Source organism: Peromyscus leucopus, chromosome 8b (genome assembly GCF_004664715.2).
Source record: "Peromyscus leucopus breed LL Stock chromosome 8b, UCI_PerLeu_2.1, whole genome shotgun sequence".
Taxonomy (NCBI): Eukaryota; Metazoa; Chordata; class Mammalia; order Rodentia; family Cricetidae; genus Peromyscus; species Peromyscus leucopus.
Window position 1 is genome coordinate 58,538,750 of NC_051086.1, and position 24,357 is coordinate 58,563,106.

A 24,357-nucleotide genomic window follows, 5' to 3' on the forward strand; every position below is an offset into this window, starting at 1 on the left:
ATGATTAGGAACACACAGAGCAAGCATGCTCTTGCCGAATGAAAAGCCTAGTAGCATAATTACTGTTTTCTTCCTCGCTCACTGTCTACACATTTCAAAGCCTGCTTGGTGTTAGGCTGCTGTGTAAACATCAATAAAACCCCAAAGTGCCAGATCATCAGCATTCTTGGGCACAATGGCCTTTCCTTTTCTGTGTTTTCACTCCTTTAAAGATGCATTTCAGGGTTGCTAACATTAGTAAGAATGATCTCCAGGCCTCAGCCTAATCTGAGTTTGTAATGAGTTAACATCTCTCCCTAGTGATTATTTATTACGAAGGCTAATTAATTGCTTTCCAGTTACAAGAACGCTTTACAGTCAAAGAAAGTCGGATTCACAAGCAAAGATATACCGTTTATTCAAACAAAGCAAGGGAAACAAAGGAATTCTCTCTAAAATTTTCCCTATTTACCACAGCTTTAATCAAAAATGAAATATATGAATGCAAGAAAAAAATGTACAGGTAAAGATGGCGCATCCAGCCACCAAATGCAACATTAATTGAAGTGAAAACTCAAGCAATGCTTTGTAGTTGCCTGGATGTCCCTAGGGGACAGCAAGTCAATGCTTATCAGCCGTCCTCAGAAGAGACAATTTTGATTAATATCAGACCCATCTGACTCAGTCTATTAAATCTATTAAACCCCGAAGGAAGGATGGTCTTCAGATATTAACGATAGGCTTTTTATTAATAATTCTACCCTTTTGCTATTCCAAGCATTAATGACCATGTGGTACCTCTGCAAAGAGTAATAAGCCTTTGATTCCAGGGAGACACGCCTCCTAAACACCTGGATTCTCCCCCATTCTCACTCCCCCCAGGAGGAACCTAAGACACTAAGGTACCACCACTGGAAAAGCAAACCCCAAGTTACATAATTCATCTCATTATATAAACAAAGTAGGGTCGATTCCTTGTGACATAATTCCTGTTTGAAGATAACAAAATCTTAGTAAATCCGACAAAAGCCTGGAGACGGGGAGGGGCTGGTGCTATGGTACCACTAGCCCGCTGAGCGCCCACTGATGGTTTATACAGAGCCCTCTGAGCACACTGTCTTTTGGCGACCAATGAGTCCCAAGAGGGGCCTGGACAGGCTGCCAGTGTCCCCTAGGGGCTCTGCATTGTGAGGCTGTCACAGGGTTGTCACACGGGTGGGAAGAAAGCCATTCTACTTCAGTTCTTTACTCTCCAGCTCTGGCCATCGGTACGTGCTCACATCACATGTTCCTCTTGATGTTCATGATCAGCCTTTTGGCATAATCTCTGTAGTCAATGGGCTTCACGTCCATCACAGTGGCCTTAATTCGAGATTCATCCTTTGAAAAGAAGAGCCTTTTGTAAGTGGTACAGCCTGGCATGGAGCAGTGGAGATAACCTCCTTTGCTCCAGTGGCTTCAATGAGTCCAGCAGGAAGAAGGGGAATTTAGAAATTCCCAGAGAAAGTGCTATGAAATTCTGGAGATGGTAGGTCAGTGGGCAGATCTCCTTCTAAGACCCTCTGCCCATCCTCGGCACCATGTGCTCAGACCTAGCATCCCACTGAAGTAGACTCTAGGCTCTACTGTCTTTATATGGGTGCAGTGGGGGCCCAGGGCAGTTAGCTAACCCGCCCTAAAAGCTCACTTTCATCCAGAAAAAGCACCCGCAGCAGCAGGCTTCTGCTCCAGCTCAGGGCAAGGTTAGCGGTCTGCCCTTCACCATCCCTGTCCATACCACGAGGAGAGAGAATAACCCCACAGTCTCCCTTAACCCACCCAACTTCTTGACACTGCATCCCACCAACGTTCCGTTAGCACAACCACCCAATAGCTAAGCTGAAGGTAATTTAGAATCTCTGAACTTGGTGGATGCAGGAGAGTTGGCAGAATTCTCATTCGGTTTGTCTCCAGGAACTAAACAGCATCTCTGAGGCAGAACAGGGTGACACCCAGCAGCACACAAGTCTAGCTGGGGGTGGGGGGTGGGGTCATGTGTCTACATGCTTAGTAATTACTAAATGAACTGACATTTATAAGGATGGAGTCAGACCGCCTGGGTTAGAATCTTGGTTCTGCTCCATGACGGTAGGTTCAGAGACTCCTCTAGGTGCTACAGGATCAAGAGATAATAGATGGACAGGGGCCAGGACAGTGACTGTCCAGTAAATGATCTTTATTACAACTATGCAACTCTATGACATTAGGGTTAATTTAAAGACTCATCGAAGTACTTTTACCTGCATGTGGTATCTGTTTAATATACTGATTTTTTAGAACCTAAATTGTGGGAAACAAGAGTCCACACACATCATTTTCTTAAGGCTGTAATAGAAAAGGCCATACTATCATCTCCCCAGTGTTCAGACAAGACGGCAAACCTGAGGCGGCTCCCAAACCTGCACACAAGTTGGTAACAGCACCCAAGTGCAGGCAGATTCCATGAGCGTGCAGGCCACAGGTCTCACACCTGCGGGTAATTCCCTGCCACTAACACTGAAGCGCTGCTGTGGTCAGCAAATAGGGACTTCCCATCACAGCCTTCTGCCCCAGTAACCTTACTTACATTGTAGGTCTCCAGCTTGACCCTGATTCTGAATGTAAATGATCGGAAGTTGGCATTCTGGAAAACCTCTTCAAACGCCTGCTCGTTCTGTAAAACAATACATGGCAACTGCTGGAGAATCCTATTAGACGGCTGAAAATACCGAGAATTATCATCCTGGAGGGTTGCAATTTCTTAGGAATGACTAATTTGTAGGTGCTTCATTACATAAAACTGTTTAAGTAGACTTTTACTAAAAACACTTTACTTAGGAGTACTGTTTTCCCTTCAGTATTTACAGAGGACTGGACCTGGGAACCTACCTCTATCAGACACTGAATTCCAGGGATATTCAAGTTCCTTATGTAAAAAGGTTGTTTACACAGAACCCATGCACACCCTCCTGTATGCTGTGAATCTCCTGTAGATTACTCCTAATACCAAATGTAAATATCATGTGAGCATTACATGGCTTGGTTGGTGGACAATGATAAGGAAACATAATCTGCACAAGGTCAATAAATGTGCAATTTATCCCCCAAATATTTCTGATCCCTAGCTGGCTGACTGCGTGGAACTGAGAACAGACTTTATTAAATCCACAGAAGCAGAACCCTGGCCGCTGGTGCCAGGGAAGGGAGGAGCGGAGAACGCTGCTCAGGGGGACAGGGCTTCAAGGGAAAGATGGAAAGATGTGGAAGACGGGGCCTGAGACCGTGAATGTGGTAATGCCACCATGTACTTCAAGATGGTTCCAACAGAAAAAGAAAAACAACACATAATGGTATTTTTATGTTCATTTTGCCGCAATTAAGAATTTTTAAATACTCTTAGGAAACACAATTAAGATCTGGAATACTTGTGGGGGAAGAAACCTGAGACCCAGCAGCTCACTGTGCATTAAGAAGTGGGTAGGGGAGGCTGGAGAGATATCCTAGTGGCTAGAGTACATATTGCTCTTGAGAAGTCAAAAGTCCCCTTCCTGGCACCCTTATGGTAGCTCACAGCCACCTGTAACTCCAGTTCCAGGGGATCTGATGCCCTTCCTGGCCTCCTCATGTACCAGGCAGGAAAGTGGTCCACATATATACATGTAGGTAAAACACTCACACACAAATATAATAAAAATAGTGAGTGGGTAGTGGTGGTGCACGCCTTTAATTCCAGCACTTGGGAGGCAGATGCAGGCAGATCTCTTGAGTTCAAGGCCAGCCTGGTCTACAAAGAGAGTTCCATGACAGCCAGGGCCATTACAGAGGAACCCTGTCTCAAAAACCATAATAAACAAACAATTAAAATAAAATAAAATTGAGTAGGAGCTGGGCCTGGTAGCACAAGTCCTTAACTCCAGCACTGGAGAGGCAGGTGGATATTTGTGAGTTTCAGGACTATATTAAGAACTCAGTCTCAAATATAAAAAATAACAATTAACATTAATAATAATAATAATAATAAAAACACTAAAATAATTAGAAAAGGCTGGGAAAGCTAGGCATGGCACCTCATGCTTGTAATCACAGTATTCTGGAGGCTAAGGCAAGAGGACTATAATGAGCATGAAGCCAGCATCAGCTACATAGGCTGGCGTAGACCTGGAGTGATACCCTATCTCAAAATAAAACAAGAGAATTGAACGGGAAAAGCATTACGAAGAAACAGGTTCATTTCAGCCTCTGTGTTTGCAGCTACTGCCATGTGGAGCAGGTGGAGGAGATGGGTGGAGTAGGCGATGCCAGGAGGCGGCTGGGGGATGCCTTCCTCTTCTCACACTCCTTGAATGCTATCCGATTTGGTTAATGTAATCTTTTTAAAAGCTGGTTTTTTACTTTGGAGGTATGGTGGGGTGATATAACCGGGACGCTCAGCCCTCCTCTGTTTTTAACTAAGTTGCCCAGTTGGTCTTTAACTTGGCATTCTCCTGCCTCAGACTGCTGAGGCATAAAACACATGAACTTAAAACTTTACATAAAACTAACAGTTCATATAAGCTAAGTACCCCTGTAGGACACACGGGTATGAAAATAGCTTTATCACACAGATTTCTTCTTGAAGATTTTATTTGAGAAAAAAAAGTATTCCTTGGACTTTCAACATATAAACAAAATAATGGGTTAAATCTTCAAAAACTTGAGCTGGATGCCATTAGTCTTTAGGGCTAAGGGAAGCATGGATGCCCACTCCCAGAGCACCATGGTTCCTGAGGGAAGTCCTGTATGTCCTCATTCACCAGCGACGAACAGTCAACTATAATAAGCTCATAAAAATCCTGAAAGGCTGCCCGGAGCCTGAAAATCTGATATGAAAATAGAGGACCAGGCAAAACAGATAAAAGACTATTGCACTTTAAAAGTCAATTCCACTTATTTCTGTAAAAGGACTTCGTGGGCCTATTTTCAGAGACCTCATGGATAATTTAAAAAGGAGGCAAGGGCAAAACCCAACAAAACCGAGGACAGAAAGAGGAAGAAAAGCACATCAAAACAAATAGCAATTCTTTTTCTTTGTGGCCTTTACAAGTGTCCAACCAACATGGAGGAAATGGAGGGGGAAAGGACACTGTTAGACAGATGCCAGTGTCCACGGCCTTGAAGGTACGGCTCTTACTAGTCTTGAACTCAGCAAGTATCTTTATGTTCGGCATAAACAGTAACCCATTCTCTGCATTAAACAAATCGAATGCATAAAAAGGCAAACTAGTAAAGGTGAAATAAGTTTTTTTTTTTTAATGTTTGTTTTTACTGTGTGGGTGTGCATGCCGCAGGTGCACACGGAGGTCGGAGGCCGACTTTATGGAGTTGGTTCTCCCTCCAGCTTCCTTCACGGGGGTCCTCAGGCTTGCATGGCAAGGGCTTTGCTCACTGAGCCATCTCAAGGGTCCCAATTCATTCACACACACACACACACACACACACACACACACATATATATAATTTTTTTTTTTTTTTTGAGACAGGGTCTTGCTATGCAGTCCAGGCTATCCTTGTACTCACTACGTAAACTAGCTTGGCCTGGAACTCTGGTGATCCTCCTGCCTCAGCCCAAGTGCTGGGACAACAGGCAGGAATCATCAGCATGGCATGTAAAGTGAACTTTAAAACAAAGTCACTTTGTAAGAATCCCATCTGACAACCTGAAATACAAGTACCCTGGATGTGCACTTACTCCAAGATCTGACTCAACTGTCCTAAAAGGTGTTTATTAGGTTAAAAAGTACAGCCAAACTTTGAGTTATTTTCGAAGACACCTGGTAGCTCTAGACTGCAGCACCCCAGCTCTGATGTGTAGATACAGTGACGGGGACACATGTGGTTTGAGCTTCTGTGGAAAGCTGTTTCATGTTCCCCGATTCGTTACCCTGGTGAGACGCCCAGTACCAGGAGAACTCATACACAACACCCGAACAAGCAAGCAGTAAACAGCTCAGCGGCGTACCACGTGCACTATCACAGTATTAATAAACCCGTGCCAACCTTCTCTTTCAGCTCCCCCAGGTAGGCAGTGTTCTGTCCAAGGATAGCCTCCGCAGACTCCTGGAAACACGTCACCCACTGATTCTCTTGAAAATCTGCAATGTTCACCTAAAAAACACAACTCTCTATTATTTCGGCCAATAAGTAACAAAAGGAAGATACACCAAGGAGATGACCTTTTCCTGTTTCCAAGGGAAAAGGACACTGCCATCACACACACACAGCCCCCAATTTTCAATGCTTCGACTGGACAGTTCCCCCTTACATGAAGAAGCATCCCGTTTCGGCCACCCTGTTGTTCACTGTTAGTACAATATCCAACAAATCACACCAGACTGTGCTCTCCCTCTAAATGCAAACAGCTCTGCCCCGGAAGTTTCGAATGAGCTCCCAACAGTGAGAGTGAGCTCTTCTCATTCTATTTTACTTTCTTATTCTCTCTCTCCACACCTGGCATCTTTTGGATTTTTGAGACGCATATAATGCCACCCAATCTGACCTCAAACTTGCTATGTAGTCAAAGCTGGCCTTGAACTCTCCCCCGATACACACAAGTGCTGAGTAGACATATGCCACCATGCTCAGCTATTTTTTTTTTAAAAAAAAAAAAAAAAAAACAAAGCCTAATTGTGCAGTCTAAGAAGACCCAACTCACAATCTTCCTGCCTCAGCCTCCCAAGGGCTGAGTTCACATTTACACTTTTTTTTTTTTTTTAATTTACAGTGTGTGTTGCATTATGTGTATGTGGTAGAGGCCGGAGACTGACACTGTCTTCTACTGTTGCTGTCCACATCGTCTTTTGAGTCAGGGTCTCTCACTGAACAGAGCTCAGGAACTGGCTAGGCTAATGTCCAGTCAGCTCCAGGACCGAACTAACCTGCACCCAGTCCTCATCCTGACGGTGTTCTTGTTGGTTTTCTTTTCTTACCCTAGCTCTGTACCCACTTCACTGACAGCCACGTCCCCAACCCCAAATTCTTTTTGCTTTGTTTTTTCGTTCGTTCATTCATTCATTCATTCATTTTGGGGCATGGTTTCTCTGTATGTAGCCCTGGTTGTCCTGAACTCAGAGATCCGCCTGCCTCTGCCTCTAGTGATGGGATTAAAGGTGTGCACCATCACTGCCTGGCTGTTTTGTTTTATTTCTTTGAGACCTGATCTCTTGTAGCCGAAGCTAGCCAGTTGGTCTTGAACTTGTTATGTAGTTGAGGATGACTCTGAATGTCTAATCCTCCTGTCTCCACCTACAAGTACTAGGATTACAGACATGTGCTACAAACCCAGCCTAAGAGCTGTACATTCTAAGGTCTTTGTAGTCTTCTACTCACTACAGTGGCTCTTCACTAAAGGAAGTAACACAGAACAGAAGGGCATTTAAGCTGACTCCAACTTTACAAAGTAAACACCTTCACACAGCTGTAATACTGCTGATTATTGCTTCAGAATAAATTCCCTGTAGGTGGCTTCTGGATCAGGAAATAGGAACATTTTTAAGGTTGTGGCACATTACTGTCAAATCAAACCAAAGCAGAGTAAAGAGCAACAATCGTACCCGGGCACACTCCTCTAAAAAAACAGAGTATCCGTAAGAAAAATACCACAGGCGCTGGCTGTATAGATACAATTACTGCTCTCCAGAAATGCAATTTCAAATTCATTTATCTTCACAACAGTGAGGAGGCAAGCGCCAGGAACACTGTGACCACACAGCATCACAGAGGGCTGCCATTCGTCAGGGCAGCTCAATGCAACTTTTGGGCATAAGAAGAAGCTCCAGGAGTATGAATACTGCTGCTCAGCCGGGCAAAGGCCCTTCTTCCTCATTTACAGGGCAGCAGTAAGCTCCCTCACATGAACTGTGAGTTCCTTATCACGACCCACCTGGGTTCTATCGTAACCCCTCACCCCACCCCCACCCCTGGGTCTTGCCCGTGACAGCCAATCAATGAACACAATAAGGCTTCTCACTAACCATTCTACTCACCGACAAGATCATGCGGTATTTGAAGTTGGGGAACTCCCGGTCACACTTCTCACAGCGGTACAACCCATTCTGCTGGTCAATCACCTTCTTATTGCAGTCCTGGGTTGGGCAGGCCTGGTACATACAGTTCTCTTTTCGAAGAAACACCACCGTCGCCACGGTGCTGAAGTAGTCCGCCTACAGGAGAAAAGGATCACGGAGACCCGAATCAGCAAGGTACACTGGGGCCTGGAAGAGGCCACTCGAGGCTGCCCTTACCTGCAAGTGGCAAGTGCATGGGTACTCTAGTTCCCATGCTCACAGACTGGTCATGGAGAATTGTTCACTCTGTGTTTGCTACATGCAAACCCACAGAGGCAATAAACCAGCACTCAGGCACTTTATATATACAGTGTTCTGCCTGCAGGCCAGAAGAGGGCACCAGATCTCATTACAGATGGCTGTGAGCCACCATGTGGTTGTTGGGAATTGAACTCAAGACCTCTGGAAGAGCAGCCAGTGCTCTTAACCTCTGAGCTGTCTCTCCAGCCCCACATTTTTTTTTTTTTTTTAAAGATTTATTTATTTATTATGTATACAGCATGTATGACTGCAGGCCAGAAGAGGGCGCCAGATCTCATTACAGATGGTTGTGAGCCACCATGTGGTTGCTGGGAATTGAATTCAGGACCTCTGGAAGAGCAGTCAGTGCTCTTAACCTCTGAGCCACCTCTCCAGCCCCCACATTTTTTTTTTAAAGGCAGCATCTCACTAGCTAGCCTTGAACTCAAGAGATCTACCTGCCTCTGTCTCCAGAGTGTTGAGCCACCACACCTGGCCACATAATTCTTTTTTATTTATGATTATTATTTGTTATATATGTGTATCTCCGTGTGTATGATGATCACATGTATACTATTGCAGGTGAACACGTGCCATGGTGTGCTTGTGGAGACCAAGAGGACAACTTTCAGGAGTCAGTTCTCTCCTTCCACTGTGGTTCTAGGGAACTCAGGTTTCCAGGATAGCAGGACAAATGCCTTTAAACCTTTGACAGCCAAGTATCTTGCCAGCACATTGTACTTTAACAATGTACGTATTTCTTTTGTGTGTCTATGTGTGTTTTTGTATGATGTGCGTGCAGGTCAGAGGACAACTTGTGGGAGCTGGTGTTCTTCCTTCACCAGGTGTCCTGCCGGGCTGGGGTCAGGCATCCTGACCCACTGAGTCACCTTGCTGGCCAAGCACACCGTTTATACAATGACAGTGGTTTCTACCCTTATTTGAAGGGATCAGTGAGCTTTTCCTGTAACAAGCCAGAGAAAAACTGCAGGCCCAACAAGCCATTGAGTCAGTCTCTCCTGGCACACTCCTCAACCTGCTGCTGCGGGGAAGACAACAGACAATAACATGAAATGGAAGATGACCCGATAAAAAACCATTTTTTTTTTTTTTTGAGACAGGGTTTCTCTGTGTAGCCCTGGCTGTCACTGTGTAGACCTAGAACTCACTCTGTAGATCAGGCTGGCCTCAAACTCAGAGATCCACCTGCCTCTGCCTCCAATATAAAGTCATGCACCATCACCACCCAGCACAATAAAATTTTATTGACAACAACAGACAGTGAGGAGTTCACAGCCTTGGCCAGCAACTCCTGGACTGAATAAAGTTCAAGAGAATGGCAAAGTACCCACAACTAAGACCTTGTAAACAGAGGTGTCCCTGGTAGGGAACCCAGAAGGACTAAGTCAGGTGAAGGGCTCTGGACACCTGCTTTCCTCTGGACCCCACACAGACGCTCTCACATGGTCCACGTTCTTTGTTCAGGTTCAATGTCAAATAACTGCAGAAGCCAGGTATACCCTGAATTCAGAGCTAGGCTTCCAAACACTGGGCTTTTTTTAAAATTAGCCCTAGCTATCCTGGAACTCTCTTTACAGACCAGGCTGGCCTCGAACTCAGAGACCCACTTGCCTCTGCCGCCCAAGTGTTGAGATTAAAGGCTGCGCCACCATACCTGGCTCACGCTGGATCTACTTGATGTCACAGACCAGAGGGACAAAACAACGTGGCCATTTAAAAAGACTGTGCTGGTACCTAGTTCAGAGAGCGTTAGGGCTGGGGGGGAGGCCCAGTGGAAGAGCTGGCCTAGCATGCACGAGGTGCGGGGTCAACCCTCAGCTCCACAGAACTGAACACATAAGAAGGCTTGAGGGGTGGGGGTGGGGAGATGGACCAGCCGTTAAGAGCACTGGTCGCTTTTGCAGAGGACCCAAGTTCAGTTCCCCAGCACCCACACGGTGGCTCTCCACCATCCATAACTCCAGTCTAGGGCATCTGATGCCTTCTTCTGAACTCCTCGGGCACCAGCCACTCATCTGGTTCACATTCAGGGAGAACATTCATACACGTAAAGTAAAAACACTGAGGAGAAGGAAAGCTTAGGCCTATGTGCCAGGGTTCAAGGGTGAAGGCACCTGATGTCAAGCCGGATGACGTGAGTCTGGTCCCTGGGACCCACAGGGAGAGCTGAGTTTGAGTTCTATACATTGCAGTGGAAAATGCATGCCCTACTCCCAAATAAAACGTAAGTTAAAAAAATTGTAAAGAGAAGCTGTAGAGAAATAAATCTTAGGAGAACGCCTAAAGAGTTTCTCTGTATTTCCAGGTCAGAGGCAGACTCAAAGCCTGAGCCGCAGACAGGTGTCCTGTATGCCCGTTCTGACCGCACACTGTCTGTCTTTAGTTTCAGAGAGCCACTGGGTGACAAGGGAGACAGAAGCCAGCCAGTGTTTAATTCTCAAGCTGTTCCGTAATAGTATTATAAGTTGCTGTGGATGACAATGACGGATCGCGTGCACAGCAAGACGCGACAGTGAGGAAGAAAACCCACACTGTATATGACGACAATAAAGCGCAGCAGCGAGTGATATTTAGGGACACAATAGAAATAAATGATTCAAATATCCAACAGAACGCAGGTTAGGCCCAGGGAGGAAGACGGTCATTAAGTAAACACTGAAATAGAAGCTGCAACGAAAGGCAAACACCTGAGCCCGTCCTTGGCAGGAGAGCAGCGGCTCTCCGCCTACGACTCGGGCTGAAACACAGAGGAGCTGCCTGATGCCGGACAGCCTCAATTACACTCTGCTCAAAACCCAACACACGGCCTGAGGTCAGTTCACACTACACTGCAAAGTCTGGTCATCACCATTTCCTCAGGATCCAGGGACTCTTCCCACTTTTCTGCCTCACACCAGAGGCTACAATACACCCCTCAGCACACACAGCCTCTACACCGGCAGTGACTGCGAGACGCCAACGAGAAGCAGCTAACTGGCGCTCTGGAGCAGGGCTCTGGGGCTACCAAGTCTCTGGGGTCCCAGATGAGAACACAGCCCTGAGCTAGCACCTGAAAGCAGATTTAAAAACACAACCCTCTGTCGCTCGCTTTCCGGGTGTTCTGTGAAGTGAGATGTGAGGTACCTTATCACCCTGGCCCAGGTTCTCCGATTTAGCCTCATACAAGGTCTTCCAGTTGGTATTGCTCCCTCCGGCGCCTCCACTCTTGAGGTCAGAGATGGAAACACCGTCCAAGGCTTGTCCTTCTGAGTCAAACCTTAAAAAAAAAAAAAAAAAAAAAAAAAGCAATGGTGACAGAAACTTTGCATCCTTCTCAAACGTGCTGTGTGGATACACCAGCCAGGAGCGCTCTAGCCTCACCTGGGGCCCGACACACCTTAGTCCACTGAGGAAATGCAATGGCCTTCCTTTTGATCTCACTGGCTTTGATGGACCCCCCCTCAACCCCAACCCCCCCCTTCAGTACAAACAATGCCAAAGTGCCACAGACCCCTTCCCCAAACTGGGCTGCATATCAAACACTGTGACCAAAGTCAGCAACAGAAGAAATACTGGCAGTCCCCGGGCTTCGAGCCTTCACCTCAATCGCTGAAATGTATCAGATGAAAAGGGACATTTCTGTTTCATGAGTCAGCCAAAACTGTTTTCATGGCAGAAAATCTCTTAAGCCTAATCAGTCATAGAACTCAACGTACTTCATCAGAAGGCATTATCTGCCTTGTTAGAGATTTTGTTTTTTCAGTGAGAATTTGTTTATGCAAATACCAAGGTTAAATTCATTTATATAACATTATTATTAAAACTGACTGCACTCTGCTCAAAGACCAGCATGGACCCGAGGTCAGTTCACTACACTGCCAAGCCTCTTGACCATCCGCTGGCTAACGTGGAGGAAGAGAGACCAGGCAGAAGGCGGCAGCAAGAACATGCAAGGGGCAGAGCAGTGAGGCTGAGGTTAAAAACATACGAGCGGGGTGCAATGGCGCACGCCTTTAATCCCAGCCTTTGGGAGGCAGAGGCAGGCGGATCTCTGAGTTCCAGGCCAGCCTGGGCTACACAGAGAAACCCTGTCTCAAAAAAACACAAATATATCAAACACCCAAGTGGTAGGTAACTGTATGCTAGCCACATACAGAACTGACGCCCTAAAAAGAGACCGTCCAGAGTGGCCGCTGCCCTAGGCCACAGGTCATCACCATCTGACCGTCAGGCAAGCAGCCACATCCGACAGACGACAGAGTCCATAATCTGCTTCACTACTAGCTGCACAAGTTTACAGTTTCCAAAACTTTACCAAGACATTTGCCACCAAATGTCAGGAGTAAACAGAGCAAGGAGATGGGCAGCCCTTCTAACAAAATTCCACTCCACCAGTGCCAACGATCTAAATGTTGCTAATCTTTGCCTGGGTGGAGTGTGTGCACTGGATTTCTCACAGATCAATGACAGGATATTCTGTTCAGGGGACAGACATGCCTTTCTGTGTTTTCTGTGATCAGTTGCTGACAGTGAAATATGAACACCTTAATGTGGGCATGCAATTAACCTGGAGTTGTGCTCAGAGCCTGGAAGAAAGTCAACCAACAAAAACAAGCCAACAACATGATTGTTCCTAGTTAGACTATTATGAGACTCTGTCATATAATGCAATGCTAGCTCTCAGCACAGTTAAATAGATGGATGTAGACGAGGGGGAGTAAGTGATACAGATACTCCAGGAGATGTTCCATCAACTTATTTAAATATTACTGTTACTGGTGTATATCAAACTCAAAACAAAAATGAGGAGCATAAAATATAAGCGATTTCTTGAGTTCCCTAAACTCTAAGTCACAGCTTCCATGGAAACCGCCCCCTATTCCTCCCCTCCCCCCTCGCAGACTACAGCTATACAAATGACTTAAGCTTGGGCTGGGTAAAGTATTCTCTTTGCCCACATCAATTCTTCACATGACATTCTCAGGATGAAGTGCTCTTCTAAGGCAGAGTTTTAATGCCTTAAAAAACCAGATACGGTGTGGGGATTTTAACAAGCTCTCCTCATCTCTTGAGTGCTTTGGGAATAACGATGTAAGGCCAACAAAAAGCCCATTGTTCCCACCATGCTTTGTACGAGACCAGCGAATACACATCATTGGAGTTGTGACCAGCTCCAGAAACTCCACAGAGTGAAAAAGTACATTCTACCCCCACATCAGCTGCCCACAGCTCAAACCTAGGAGCAAAAGATGCTCTGGGCACATTTCTCCAGCGTGCAGCTGCTAAAGCCTTGCCGTACCTGGCTTTCGGGGATCAAGGTCAGCACGCAGTACTTACATTCTAATTGCTTTCTCTGACTCTCTAGGTTCATCAGGGGATTATGGGTTTGTCAGTTTAAGGGCTTCAGGCCACCATCTCAGAAGGCATAATGCCTCCAAGAAATACAGGAACCACTGCACTCCATAGCAAAGGCTCGGCAGAAGCTCACATGCTGGTGGACATCAGCTCTACTCAAAGCCTGAGCCCAAGTGACCGCTTAGCGAGGTCCACGAAACCTACCATCCACGAAGCTTATAGGCCTCTGGGATGTCAGGATTCACAATGATAGTGCTAGACGACAGGACAGAGAGGCTCCGTCCACCGAAGTCAGAGACCCGGGCTCCTTTGATAGCCATCACAGGCTGCCTGGAACCGTCAAACTTGTCGGCCTGCAAAGCAAAGCACACAGCAAGCATCACTGGTAGGAAGAAGGTGCGGGGTATTTTCATGGAGAACAGTCAGCAGGAGTGAATACTGTCAGTGTATGTGGACTCTGTAAGACAGACCTCACACTCACGAAGCTGCTCAGACTTCCAGGAAACTAATCTATCTCTCCTTCCTGAGGTAGAGTAAGGGACATTCCCCTGCGGGAAGCTGAAGTAACCGATCATTTCACACAAGTAAAGGATTTCAAGTAAATGCTGGACGGCACAACCCTTTGTCCCTCTGGAGCTAAAGCCCCACAGCCCAGAGGGACAAGCACCCCCAGACTGTCGACGCAAAGACTCACGTCTTCTCCCCAGAGAGTTGCAGTCACCACTTTCCCTGACATGTCCATCAGATAGATGTTTCTCTTAGCGACTTCTCTGTTGGTAGACTTCACGGTGATTTTAGTGGACTCCTCATAGCTCTTGCAGATCCCGAGTATGTCTGAAACACGAAACAGTCTGTGGCAGCACAGTTCAAGGCCCCTCTTCAAACACACCCTGGGGGTGCCCGGCAAGTGTGTTAGCTGGGCACCACCCCAAACACCACTCTTCGCCCTCGACCCTGGACGGACCTACAAGTGAGTCTTTAGACTTGCTCTCTAGGTCACCGATCCCTGTGAAATCAAACTGAACGGTGGGTAAGTGATGGCCATCTTCACAGGGAAGGACAGAAGTCTCGTTATTGAAGGTCATCTCATAGTCGTTTTTAACAGCCGAGAACTGCTTGTTAGCGATCTTCAGGGTGCCTTTCGAGAAATAATACACCTGCAAAAGAGGCCAAGTCAGGGAATGCTGGTGACTCCATCAAAACCCTTCCCACAATGCAACCTGCCCACTGTGCTCACGGCCCTTTACTGGCCTGATGTCGGCTCCCACTCATCGTGGTCTTACCTTGTTCACTTCGATGAGGGGAAAGAACTTGTCCACCTGCTCATTGAAAGCAGTCGCTCTGATTTCACCCTGCAAAGCAAGGGAGAGCACACTGGAACTGTGCTGCGCGACACTGAGCAGCAAGAGCCGGCCATTTTGGCACTGAGATAACATCTCTGGAGCAGCACTCAAGTGTAAAGAGACCCCAGAGGGCTGCAGACATTCCAGAAACCTACATATACAGCCACACTTTGAAGCTATCAGTTCTGATAAAACAAGAGAAGTTCACCTAGCTGAACCCATGGATATGACTGAACCATCTCAGTTAAAAATGTAAATAAGGAGGCTGGCAAGATGGTCCAGTAGATAAAAGGAGGCCTGCCCGGTGGTGGTGGCACACACCTTTAATCCCAGCACTTGGGAAGCAGAGCCAGGCAGATCTCTGTGAGTTCGAGGCCAGCCTGGGCTACCAAGTTAGCTCCAAGAAAGGCGCAAAAGCTACGCAGAAACCCTGTCTCGAAAAACCAAAAAAAAAAAAAAAAAAAGAGCCTGCGTGCATACAAATCTGGCCACCCCAGGTCAATCCTTGGAACCTATGTAGAGGTGGAAGGCCACCAAGTTGTTCTCTAGCCTTCTCTCTCTCTCAAATAATTTTTAAAATGTTATCTAAAACATTTTTAAGAGGAAGAGTTTAATATTCCAATAATGAAAACAATAAGTTCTGGATCCTGAATGACAGGCTCCAAGCCCACGGGAAAGCGTGCTGAACCCCGATGATTCAGCAGTCCGTCTTTCTCACGCCTGCAGCCTAAATGATGGGGGACTTCACCGTCAGGAGCCGCTGCCAAAAACGCTCTAACAAGTCATGCTTTCAAGTTGCTCCCGATTTGATTTCACTGTTACTTTTCTGTCAGGCAATATGTTACAGATGGGTAAAAAACTCGACGAAATGGCTGAAATCTTATCCAGACAAGCTGCAGGAAATCAGTTTCTGATACCGAATCTGCCATCACAGTTAAGATACTTGCCATGCTACACCACAAGAGGAAGAGGAGGGAGAGAGAGCCAAGTTTCTGACCTCACAGTGTCATCTGTTTATTTTATATGTGTGGGTGTTTTGCTGACACCCATACATATATGTGCACCACTTGCATGCTTGATGCCTGAAGGGAGGCCAAGAGGGGATGCTGGACCCCTGCAATAGGAGTCAGAGGTGGTTATGAGCCACCATGTGGGTGCTGGGAATTGAACCCAGGTCCTCTGGAAGACCAGCTCTCCAGCCCCTGCATTTTGCTTTAAGTAAAGGATAAGGAGTATGTATGGTCAGAAACCACCTCCACAAAGTAGTCACAGCTGAGCAGCCGCTGCCCACCTTCTGCTGGAGGCAAACGCCCCGTTCAGCAGCAGGTGTCCCACCCCAGGACTTTAAACCTCCAGCAACGTAGTGAGAGCTGCCTACTAACTTCTAGCGTTACAAAAGCTTTCCTTTAGGAGTGCTTTGTCTTGATGGTTAGCCCTACACCTGAGATGGCATCAACAATCTACAACAGCCAGATGGTGGTGTTGCACACCTTTAATCCCAGCAACTCAGGAGACAGAGGCAGGCGGATCTCCAAGTTTGAGGCCAGTCTGGTCTACAGAGCTAGTATCAGGACAGCCAGGGCTACACAGAGAAACCCTGCTTCAAAAAAAAAAACAAAAAACAAAAAACTACAATAGACGGAAAACCACAGTGACAACCATATTTCTTTCTGGCGAACTGGCATTTGGCACTTCATGGTCTTAGAGGCCAACACCTTCCCACATGGCACATACTCACACTTTCATCTACGAGTTCTATAGAGAAAAGCTTCCCTTCCCCTCGGGAATTGCTCCAGGTACGGATCTGACTTTTGTTGGTGACACGGGCACAAATAGTCCACCTAAAAACCAAACAGATGACAGTAGTGTGTGTAGTCTTTCTTACTCGGAATAGAGATCAGCAGAAATCATCTCCTTGTGGCCTTTCTTCTCTTATGCACAGTTTATCTGTCAATACTAGCTGTATTTTAATCCAGCTAATTAAAACCCTAAGATGACATACAGGTTTGACAGTTTACAGAATAAGTAAACAGTAAAATATATCAGGTAGTTTAACACTAGCTCATTCTCCTGTCAAATAAGTAAATTTATAAACCCTCTCCCTTCCTCAAAAAACATCACCAAGGCAACAATATCCCTTTAATGAAGGGTTCCAAGGGAAAAAATGCAGTTATACCAGCAATTATATTTTGCCACTATTTTCAATTACAGGAACTAACACAATCACTATCAAATGTCTGCCTCATTTCTAATGCATGCCAAATATAAATTCAAGCCTACAAGGCATGACATTCACAGGCCACCAAAAGAAAGCACCCCCAAGTGGCATGACCCTAGAGAGAAGCCACTAAAAAAGGAGTCCCTAAACCCTAATAATCTCAGCCTGGTGCCCATCTTGAAAACAGAACCTGAGTACACTGATTTCCTTATTTCGAATTTTACAGGGGAAATTATCTCCCCTATTTTATTAAGTATTGCAGGATAAATAAGAGCATATCTTAAAGAATTCTGGAGGGGAAAAAAAAGCCCACTAATGTTCAATGTTTTAATTAATTTTTAATGCAAAAACCTATTATAAAAGAAATCCATGTTTGGGGCATATTAATGTGGTTAATACAAATAGGACAGATTACCTTAGCCAAATTAAATTATAGTAGCAAGTGTTGGACTAAAAGTCATCGATTTATACGAGAAGAAATGTGAATTAACACAAAGTATATATAATTTTATTCCTAAGCCTACCAAATGATTCTTTAATCTGTAAATAATTTGAACCTCAAAGTTTTCAAAAATGACAAACCTTCATAGGCTGTGGCAGAATGCTATTTTTGCCAATCAAAGATTGATAAAAGTGTTAAAGGTTGCACAATTTGTATCCTTCTTTAGCTCAGAAAAATGAGAAAGACATCCTTTGTGGTAGTGACCCAGAAGTTCACACGTAAGTCACACAAGAGCACACCATTTGGTAACAGGTCCCACCCTTGTCCCATGTGACAACTCACTTGGATTGATAAGGGGTGAGGCTGGCGATGGGCACCACTTTGGACTGTGTCCCTCCTGAAGGCTGTAGCAGGCCAGTTCCAGCAGGTTTTCCAAATGGCTTTGAGGCACCATAAGCCTTAGCTACAGTGGAACCTGTATAAACACACCGAGAAAGGGCAATCATCTTGTTTTTATTTCTTGAAGTGTAAGTGTGTGTGTGCATGTTAACAGGTGCACATGCTACGGCACGTATGTGGAAGTCAGATGATAATCTGACAGGTTCTCTTTGTTCTTTCCACTGCATAAGCCAGGTTAGCGGCTCCCCGAGCTTCCAGGGATTGTCCTGTCTCCACCTCTGATCTCCCAAGATGTCATTAGAGATGCTATCATTAGAGATGCTATCGCTACTACATTTGGCTTTTATGTGGGTTCTCAGGATTTGAACTCAGATCTTTATGATTGTAAAACAAGTGCTTTTATCTGGTAGGTCACCTCCCCTGTCAGACAACCATTACTTTATTTAAGTTTGAAATCAATTCTCATTATGGCCATGCCACGGGAAAGGTTCGAAGCTAAGGAGCCAGGAAAGGACGCCTATCACCAATGTGTCATCCCAACACCGCCCCAGAGTAGGAAGTCTAGGATGAGATCTACAGGGTGCTGTTCAGTTGGGAACAGAGACTAAGTGCCAGTTTTTAGTCACAATACAAACGGGTAGCCCAGTCCTATGACCTCCTTGCTTCCCTTTTCCACCACACAGCTGTTCTTCATGCAGCAAGAGCACAATGTCTATTTACAAATGAGATCCTGCCTATGCACATCATTATCTATAAAGCTTCAGCTTCCAAAAGCCAGAATCTAATTTCAATAATATCCCTCCTTCTATACCAAAATGCTTTTCAGAAAGATTTACTTTACCTTTTGCGTGTGTGTGTGTGTGTGTGTGTGTGTGTGTGTGTGTGTGTCTGGGTGTGTCTGCTGGGTGTCTGCAGAGGCATCAGATCCCTTGGAGCTGGAGTTACAGGCAGTTGTGAGCTGCCTGATATGGATGCTGGGAATCAAACTTAGGTCCTTTAGAAAAGCAATATATGCTCTTAACTGTTGAGCTATCTCATCTCTCCATGGCCCCCAAGTCTCTTGAGGCAGGGTTTCACTAGGTAGCCTTGGATGGCCCAAGTGCTGAACTATGCCTGGCCTTTTAAAAAGACTTTTTATAGTTGGGTATGGTGGCAATACCTTTAGCCTCAGCACTTGGAAGGCAGAGGCAGGTGGGTATTTAAGTTCAAGGCCAGCCTGGTCTATAGAGTTTTCCAGGACAGCCAGGGGTACACAAAGAAACACTGTATCAAAATATATATATATACATATATACACTGGCACTCACAGGCACAATAAATAAATAAATAAATAAATAAATAAATAAATAAATAAATCTTAAGTATAATTAAAATAGAAAGAGTTGAAAAGGAAGAAGGCAGCATGATGTGGCAACAAAAACCAGTAACAACCAAACTCTGAAAGTAAATTCATCTATCTTCTACGGACCACAGTTTCCAAAGGTGGCATCCCAGACAGAGAGGCTCCTAAAAACGAAGGCCAGAAGTACACCAAGTGATCCCATCAAGATCTGCTACAGAGAAAGTTAAAAGAGAGAAAACATAGAAGCCACGGTCCACAGGACCAATTCTGTCTCGAGGGAAGTGATAAAAACCCTATGAGAGCCTCCAATGAGAAACTTCGGGATAAACCAAATAAAACAAGTGGATGGTCACCGCAAAAAGTAAGAACTTAATTGGAATTATTCTTTGCAGTCTACCATGAATGGAAATTTTTGTTTGTTTGTTTGTTTGTTTGTTTTGAGAGTCTCATGTAACCCAGGTTGGCCTTGAACTTGCTATGTAGTGGAGAATGACCTTGAACTCCTGATCCCCCTGCCGTAGTCTACCTCTAAGTGCTGGCCTAGGTTACTATGCCTGAACCATGAAGAGAACTTTGAAAACTGTTCAGTCTCAGAGTAAATTCATTTTATTATTATTTATTATTACTATTATTATTATTATTATTATTATTATTATTTAGTTTTTGGTGGTTCAAGACAGGGGTTCTCTGTGTAGCCTTGGCTGGCCTTGAACTCACAGAGATGTGCCTGCCTCTGCCTCCTGAGTGCTGAGATTAAAGGCTTGCGCCACCACCACCCAGCTTAGAATAAATTTTAAAACACTATTTTGATCTTGACCCATCACTTCAGATACCCTTGAGTAACTCTTACCCATTCCCAAGCTCCCATTCTGTGGCTGGGGCTTGCTGGCTGGTGGTGTGGCTGCTGAGGCTGGCGAAGGGGCTACTTGTTGCTGCCCGTGTCCTGGAAATCCAAAGAAAGGCCGTTTCAGTGCAAGCCCAGTCAAGAGATTTCAGTGTGAGGGTAAGTACCCTAGGAAACCCCACTCCTTCAGCTTTTCGAGTCAGAATACACACCGGACGTCCAGCTGCACACCATGCATTTGCCAAGAGCTTGCTTTTTTGTCTTGTGTCTAGTAAAGGTTGCTTCCATTTACCTTTCAACTGTTCAGAATTGACAGCTTTCAGTTTTAATGAGGTTTTCCCTAAAGCCTTGCCCATTTCTCCTGCAAGAACCCGCAGTCAAGTCACTGGGCTGAATTTGTGATAGCACCACTATTTCCATAGCAACAAATCGATGTCATCAACAGGACAGTGTGTTCATGGCAGGATCCATCAGAAGAGAAAGCTGGGTGGTAAGGAAACCTAAAAGCAGTTCAACTGTCCCTCAAGTGCTGTAGCTTCAAAGGAAGAGGAGACGCTGAGAAAGGACTCCACCCTCCCCCAGACAAAGCAGCCTTATTCTGCAGCTGACAGCTGGTGGAAAATACGAGTTGAAAGAGTCTCCGGGACCGTGAAGTGCTAGTGAACTGTCACAGCGGGGAGAGATGAGAACGAGTTCAGAAGCAGCCGTGTCAAGGCAACAGGGAGATAAAAAGGAGGGGAAATGAACATGTCTCTCAAGCAGAAAATAAGAAACGCCACACCGCGAGAGTATGTATTTGCCCTTCACCCTTTATACAAATGTTTATGAAGTTGAAGAATGTTGAAGTTGTAAACTGCATACCTCTATGTTTTAAAATAACAAATTTGTGGAGTTGGATTTCATCTCTGTGATTGGTCTGAAGGCCAAAGTCATCCTCACTTGGGCTGCTCACCCAGGGCGCCTGCAGCTTACAAGCGCAGCTTACAAGCGCAGCTAAAAAACACATCCCAGAGTGCCCTAAAATATTAGAAATGGTGAGCACAGGTGGGCAATCTCCCGCTGCCACTGTGTTTATGCCCTCTCCAACTGTCAAGTTCAAGCTCCTGCTGGGCTTCCCAAGATCCTACTCACCAGGCATGTTACACACCCATTTAGTTCATTTTTGCCAAAATTAGTCTTAAGTGGCACGGGGAAATGAGATGTAATTGTGCCATTAGAGACAAATACATTTAGCATAAAGTTTAAAAGATTAACTAGAACTGATTATGTTTTAGCTCTTCCTCTGAAGATAAAAACTGAGATTCCTTATTTACATAGGAAAAGGGCACAGGCCACAGACAACAAAACCCTGCACCTTTCCATTCCCCTCGAATTTACAGTCACAAAATACTAAGCCTGGGAAAATTGTGTGACGATGCATTTTGTGAGAAACAGTTTAATTGTTTTGTTTTTGGAGACAGGGTTTCTCTGGATGTCCTGGAACTTGCTCTTTAGACCAGCAGGTCTGCCTCCGCCTCCCAAGTGCTAGGGTTTAGAGGTTTTTGCCGCCACCAGCCCAGTTTTAAAGTCGTAAATGAAGCCTTCTAAAATCAGCAAGGAAAAGGTAAGTTGCTCAGTAAACACTGAAGGAAAGCGGCTAGAAGAGAGTGTATGTTTACCTGCATCATAAGACATATTTTTAAAAGCGACCTCCCATCCTCCAGCTAATTCTGTCCTTCTTCAACAATATTTGCGTGTGTGTGTGTGTGTGTGTGTGTGCGCGCGCGCGCGCGCATATCATGAACATGCCTATACCTGTATGAAGTCAGAGGACCTCTTTAGAGTCAGTTCTTTCCTTCCACTGTACGAGTCCTAGGGATGGAACAAATGCCTTTACCTGCTGAGGCATTTCACAGGCCTCTCCTTTTCTCCAGTCCTTAAATCATCTGAAGTAGGAAGTCTCATTCCCAGCCATGCCTGCTGCGGCACACACCTGACTGAACTGGACATGGTCACTGGACACACATTCAATTTCTATAAAAAGATAACTGAGGACCGCGGGCCGAGGGGACGGCTCGGTTGTAGAGTGAGCACAAGGCCCTAGTTTAACCCCTAGATGAGGGGTGTGTCGGAGAAGTGAAGGTGGACTGAGGAGGCAGAGACAGGTAGATCCCAGAGGTCACCAGTCAGGGGGCCCAACTGATAAACCAGGCTCACTGAGAAAGCCTGTCTCGGAAATCAGGATGGGGAGTGACCAAGAAGACACCTGACATGGATCTTTGGCTCCTCCCCCCATGTATGTAACACAGACAAAGTATGTATGTACATACAAAGTAACTGCCATTCAGGACTGTAGAACACTCTAAGTCGGAGACAGAAGGTAAAACAGAGTAACCAGAGACAAGGCAGAGGTGGAAATGGAGGGCTGGGTGCTCTGCTGCCTCATGTGGGGGAGATTAAGCAATGAACTGATTTAAGGCTCCTGCGCACGTGAACAGTAAATGGTCAGCTGCAGCGGCACCCGCTTGTAGCCACAGCTACTCAGGAGGCTGAGGCAAGAGAAATCAACGAGGCCAGCACAGGTAACACAGGCTGACCCCCATCTGAAAGTTAAACAGTAAGTGTATATTTTACTACAATTAAAAAAAATTCATCACATGTACCTATTTAACATATACATTTTTCACTTTTATATGAATTAGTTATAGTTTTTAGCTGAACACAATACATCGATAGTCACTGGCGTTTATTACATAACTAACAAGTCTCCACCTGCTAACTATTTGAGGTTAGGCTACTAAATTGATAGAGTACCTGCCTAGCATGCGTTAGGTCCTGGTGGTGCCTCGCCTTTAACCCCAGTCCTCACTCAGCAGGTAGAAGGAGGTGGATCAGAAATTCAAGGTGCTCCTCCTCTGCTACACAATGAGTTTGAGGCTAGTCTGATACACGAGACACCAGTAACAACTACTACTGCTGTTTTTCGGAGTGTTTACTCTGGACAAGGAGCAAGGGTTAAGTGCATTTTCCCAGTAACTGTCACAGATGGAGACAGTTCTTCATCCTTTACCGTGGTGGAGGAGAGAGAAGCTGGTATTACTCAGCTCTGTCTGGCTAAGTTCACGTACTTCACCATCAGGTGGTTAAATTGTAAACAGCCAATCCTGGCAATAACAACTCTAATTATATAGAACATAAGATATGGTAATTAGGAAAAGCTACTAATCCACTTAATAGAGTAACCTTTATCTCTTACAAATCTGGTACAAGACACAGCCCTGAACCAAATGATGGCAAAAATTCCAGAGCATTCTAAATAGCAACAATTGCCTTTCAATTAATGTACTGTAATACAGCATCTGCCCATAAGACCTAAAATAAATCAGTCCATAGCTAAGGAAAAAATCTTTCTAAAAGCCAAAAGGATTCTACAAAGCAATAATGTAGGCTCCATTTATAATAACCCGTTTTGTGCCGCCAGCAAATCCAGCCATTCCAGTAGGCTAGATCAACACAGTAATTCTTCAGCTTTCTAGCTCTGGCTGGCTACACACAGGCTCGGAGCCAGGAAGGGAAACCAGCTGAGAGCAGACTTGTGCTCCTCAGGTGACCCGCACTCATACCTATCATTTTTACTATCTAGTAAGGCAAGTGGGCCGGGGGCAGTGAAAAATTCAAACAAACCCATTAACTTCCCAAGCAAGTACTTTCCTAACAAATACCAAGAATAGACAGATCCTGCAGTGGTGGCGCACTCCTTTAATCCCAGCACTCAGGAGGCAGAGACAAGCGGATCTCTGTAAGTTGAGGCCAGCCTGGTCTATACAGTTCCAGGACAACCAGAACTACATAGTGAGACCCTGTCTCAACTCCCAAACCACTGAAAACAAACAAAAAAGAATAAATGAAAGGATCAGTGCAATATATCTAAGCTCCTGGTGACAGAAAAGGGACATGATCAGGATGAATATAATTGCAATATGAATAATAAACTAAGTATTGTATAATACATTTTGATCCGAGCAAGCTATTGTTACCAATAGTGAAAACACAAAGGATTTGCACACAGACACACACTGACAAAAACACAGTTCCA

At 45.3% G+C, this 24,357-nt stretch overlaps 1 protein-coding gene across 1 annotated transcript in view; it reads right to left on the reverse strand.

The window, feature by feature from the left end:
- Window positions 1–372: 372 nt before the first annotated feature.
- Window positions 373–24,357, reverse strand: part of Rpa1 (replication protein A1) — a 51,857-nt gene continuing 27,872 nt past the window's right edge. Inside the window, exons 6-17 of the mRNA XM_028866734.2 lie at window positions 20,289–20,381; window positions 18,040–18,172; window positions 16,776–16,878; window positions 14,978–15,046; window positions 14,659–14,851; window positions 14,389–14,528; window positions 13,899–14,047; window positions 11,484–11,616; window positions 8,019–8,195; window positions 6,034–6,141; window positions 2,585–2,671; window positions 373–1,359 (exon numbers count right to left, since the gene is read on the reverse strand). Coding sequence (XP_028722567.1) covers window positions 1,261–1,359; window positions 2,585–2,671; window positions 6,034–6,141; window positions 8,019–8,195; window positions 11,484–11,616; window positions 13,899–14,047; window positions 14,389–14,528; window positions 14,659–14,851; window positions 14,978–15,046; window positions 16,776–16,878; window positions 18,040–18,172; window positions 20,289–20,381 — 1,484 coding nt within the window. The 3' untranslated portion in view covers window positions 373–1,260. The remainder of the gene's footprint in view (window positions 1,360–2,584; window positions 2,672–6,033; window positions 6,142–8,018; window positions 8,196–11,483; window positions 11,617–13,898; window positions 14,048–14,388; window positions 14,529–14,658; window positions 14,852–14,977; window positions 15,047–16,775; window positions 16,879–18,039; window positions 18,173–20,288; window positions 20,382–24,357) is intronic.